A 3,580-nucleotide genomic window follows, 5' to 3' on the forward strand; every position below is an offset into this window, starting at 1 on the left:
CAATGGCATGAAAAAACACACAGATGGGCATGTAATTCTACGTAAAAGACATATTAACCAAGTGAATCTTGATTGACTGGATCCTAGAAGACAAAATAGTATAAAACGCATTTTGGGGACAATTGGAGAAATACAAATAGAGGCTATTACTACTATAAATAGAGGCTATTACTACTGGTATTCCGGGGTGTGAAAATAGTATGATAGTTATAACTGAGAATGTCATTCTTAGGAGTTACATACAGAAACATTTAGGATGAAATGTCAAGATGCCTGCACTTATTTTCAAATGGTAGCAAATACGAAGCACATATGGCAACATGACAACTGGTGAATACAAATGAAGTACATGAATATTCACCGTGTGCGCATGTGTGCGCACGTGCGCGCTCAGTCGTCTCCAACTCTTTGGCTCCTCTGTCCATGGATTTCCCATGCAAGAACACTGGAGTGGGTTACCATTTCCTCCTCCTGGGCATCTTCCCGACCCAAAGATAAAACCCATGTCTCCTGAGCCACCACGGAAGCCCCAATATTTACTGCACTACTCTTTTAAGTAAACTATAGATTTGGAATTTTCAAACTAAAGACTTTGGGTGGGGGGTTAGTTCAGATGTCTGATCTTCTTGGAAGGTTTATCCCCCGCCAGTGTAATTATTTTTTCTACTTTCAGCCTTTCCATAGAACTCGAAATTTCTATGTTAGCACTTAACCAATTTGTAGCTGCCCATTTAAGGGTCTGACCCTTCCTTAACTAAACTCTGCAAAACCCGTTTGATCTTCATTCCTAGAACGTGGTTCTTTTTCTGGTACCTACTAGGTATTCAGTGTTTGTTGTATGAATGAGATAACAGATATGCCAAAGTGACTGATCAAAACTGAAATCCAGGTATGATCTATACCAAATTGTGCCTCAAATTTAATCAAAGCCATCAAGCAGGAAACCTACTGAAGGTTCCTGTGTGTTCTGTCCCATTATAACTGATACATCAGCAAACTGATTTAAAAACAAAGCATAACATCTCTCAAAGAGCCTCACCCCTCAGTCATTACAGGTATACTTCTATTTTAAATTCTTTCATAGTTTCAACTCAAGGAAATAAGAGAAGATGCATACCTGTTCTATGTCCTTGGAACTGGAAGTCTGGTTTTCTCCCGTGACTCCAGGCTGCTCATTTTCCCACGGTAATTTACTTTTTCCTTTTCCTGCACTTAGTACCCTTCGAGTACAGATAGTTGGGCTATAAGATCCATAAATTTGCATGCTGTCCCTTAAATGGTCACCACAGTGACAGTGTGCACTCTGAGTTCTGTTACCAGCCAAAAGCCAGTCTGCATCTGCTCCATGTGCCAAATGGCTCGATCTACCCTGGGCAGATGATGGAATGAGTACCGCATATTCCACAAATCCCTGTTCTGTTAACTTTGGGAGGGTTTTCCTAGCCAGTCTGGCCTGCACAGCATTCATCACTCCATCTCCATTATCCTGCAGCTCAACAGTATCCACAGCTTTGAAAAGGATGCTGGTTTTACCTGAGCCCATTGACGATGCCAACACAGCAAAGGCTTCAAGAGCTGCCTGGCGTACCCTGCGTTTGCTATCTACAAGAGCTGGGGCAAGATCAAAAGACAGTTTGGATAAGTCAAAATCCTCACTGGGATAAGTCAGGAGGGAGCAGATGCAAATGTTCACCACCTCCTCTCTCACTCTGGAATGCTTGTGTTTGAGATGTTCCAGGAGCAAGCAAAGCACCTGTTGAGGACCTACTTCCTTCATTAACTTGAGGAAGATTTTCATGTACTCTTGTTTGATCACCAACTTGTTGTCTGCCAGCACTTTGACAGAAGCTGCTATAACAGGTCCCAAGAACTGTTGTACCTGCTCTCCAAGGCGAACAACCAGTAAATGCAGGACTTGAAGTGTGCCGTGGACCACTTTGAAGTTAGAATCGTCTAACAAATTATACAGCAAACTAATGAAACTCACAAGGCTAGGATGGGAGGTGGAACTTGGGTTAAAGCGTCCCATCACCTGTTTTAGTTCCTCAACAGCCTGAATCCGGTTCTTATAGTCTTCCTGATCTAACAACCTTGAATGCAGCTCCTGAGGAATAATCCCAAATTTAAGATTGCTGTTGGAAAGACTCACTGCACACGGAAGGGGATCTTCAGGAAATCCAGATGCTTCAAGTTCTAAATAATAAGGAACCTGACTTCCAAACTGGGACTCCAGGCGGCGATTGTAGTGTCTCCTCAGGGCAGAAGGCAGGCGAGAGATATAGGATTGAAATCTCTCTTGACCAAGACGCTCCCCTATTTGTTGAAGTGCAGAGAAAGCTGTCTCAGATTCTTCTTCTATCTCCTGACCGCCAAGCTTTCGGGCTAAAGATATTATCACTTCGGTAAGATCTAGGTCGAGCAACAAATCCTCAGGGGTAAGCAAGACAGGGAACAGTAGTGCTGTGGAAGCTCTAAGCCGGGCGTCGGTACTTTGCAGTCCTTGTTGTATAAGCGTCCTCAGCACCTGTCCAGAACTACGCTTCAAACAGATGTGTAGGATCTGCAGCGCATCCTTCCGCAGGGCTGGATTCTCTTCTCGTAGCGAGACGACCAGCTGAGGCAGAAGAGCTAAGCTAAAGGCCTCTTCCAGCTGGCCTAACTCCCCCTGACCCCGGAGAACGTCCGAGAGGAACTGCAAGCAGAGTCGTTTCTCATCACTACCACCTTCCACAAGCACTCGGCCCAGGGCCCGATACAGCGATTCTTTTCGTCGGGGGAAGCCAAGTCGACCGCCCCGCCGTGGCAAAGCAGCCTGTAAAGCCTGGAAGGCCTCGGAAGGATCGGGCGCGGTCCGCAGTTGTTGAAGGAGCCGAGTCTCCTCTTCATCTCCCCCCGACAAACCACCTCCAGGCCCAGACCAACTACTTGAGATTGCCTCCGCGGGCATCAAGAGGGTCGAGGCCAGAGGCGAAGGTGTCGGGGGGCAGGAACCGTGGTCTCCGGCAGCTCCACGGCAGCAATAGTTTTTCTCGCCTCTCATGGCGCCCCCTCGACTATCATCAGTCTCTGGGGCGGAAGGACGACTGCGGCTGTGGAGGCGATAGGCACAGAGGGATGGAAGGGGCGGCAGCGGGAGCAGGGCTGAGGGCGCAGCCGCCATGGAGGGTCGTCAAGTGGCGGAGACTAGAGCAAACCATCGTCTCCGAAGGGCTCGATGGAGCCCAGCCTTCCAGTTCCTCTCCAAGCCTCAACCTGCAGAGGAGGAAAAGGGAACAACTTGAGCCCCTGACTCGCGGAGGCTGCCTTCGGCAAAATGGCCCCCGCGTGAGCCCCAGACCCCACAGCTGCCACCGGGCGTAACCAGGGGCACCACGTGACCAAACCGATCGCTTCCATGGTGATGGACCCAGCGCGGACCTCTTGACCCGGAAATCAACCTGCCGTGATGCATGCAGGGTCATGTAGTCCACGTCAGAAATTCGGGCTGGGCGGAAGGGCTCGGGAAAAGGAAGTGAGAACGTTGCGAACGTAAGGAACGTGTCTGGAATGGAGAAGGAACAGAGAAAACATTAAGCGGAAG

General features: G+C 48.3%; 1 protein-coding gene across 2 annotated transcripts in view; it reads right to left on the reverse strand.

Moving 5' to 3' along the window:
* TOGARAM1 (TOG array regulator of axonemal microtubules 1) overlaps positions 1 to 3,393 on the reverse strand; it is a 78,137-nt gene extending 74,744 nt beyond the window's left edge. The window contains exon 1 of one of the 2 annotated variants that reach the window (XM_055418302.2): positions 1,118 to 3,393. In XM_055418302.2, coding sequence (XP_055274277.2) covers positions 1,118 to 3,160 — 2,043 coding nt within the window. In that variant the 5' untranslated portion in view covers positions 3,161 to 3,393. The remainder of the gene's footprint in view (positions 1 to 1,117) is intronic. The other variant, XM_055418303.2, reaches the window with a different exon arrangement.
* Positions 3,394 to 3,580: the final 187 nt, after the last annotated feature.

The sequence above is a fragment of the Moschus berezovskii genome, chromosome 21 (genome assembly GCF_049115385.1).
Source record: "Moschus berezovskii isolate FMDL1 chromosome 21, NW_MosBer_1.0, whole genome shotgun sequence".
Taxonomy (NCBI): domain Eukaryota; kingdom Metazoa; phylum Chordata; class Mammalia; order Artiodactyla; family Moschidae; genus Moschus; species Moschus berezovskii.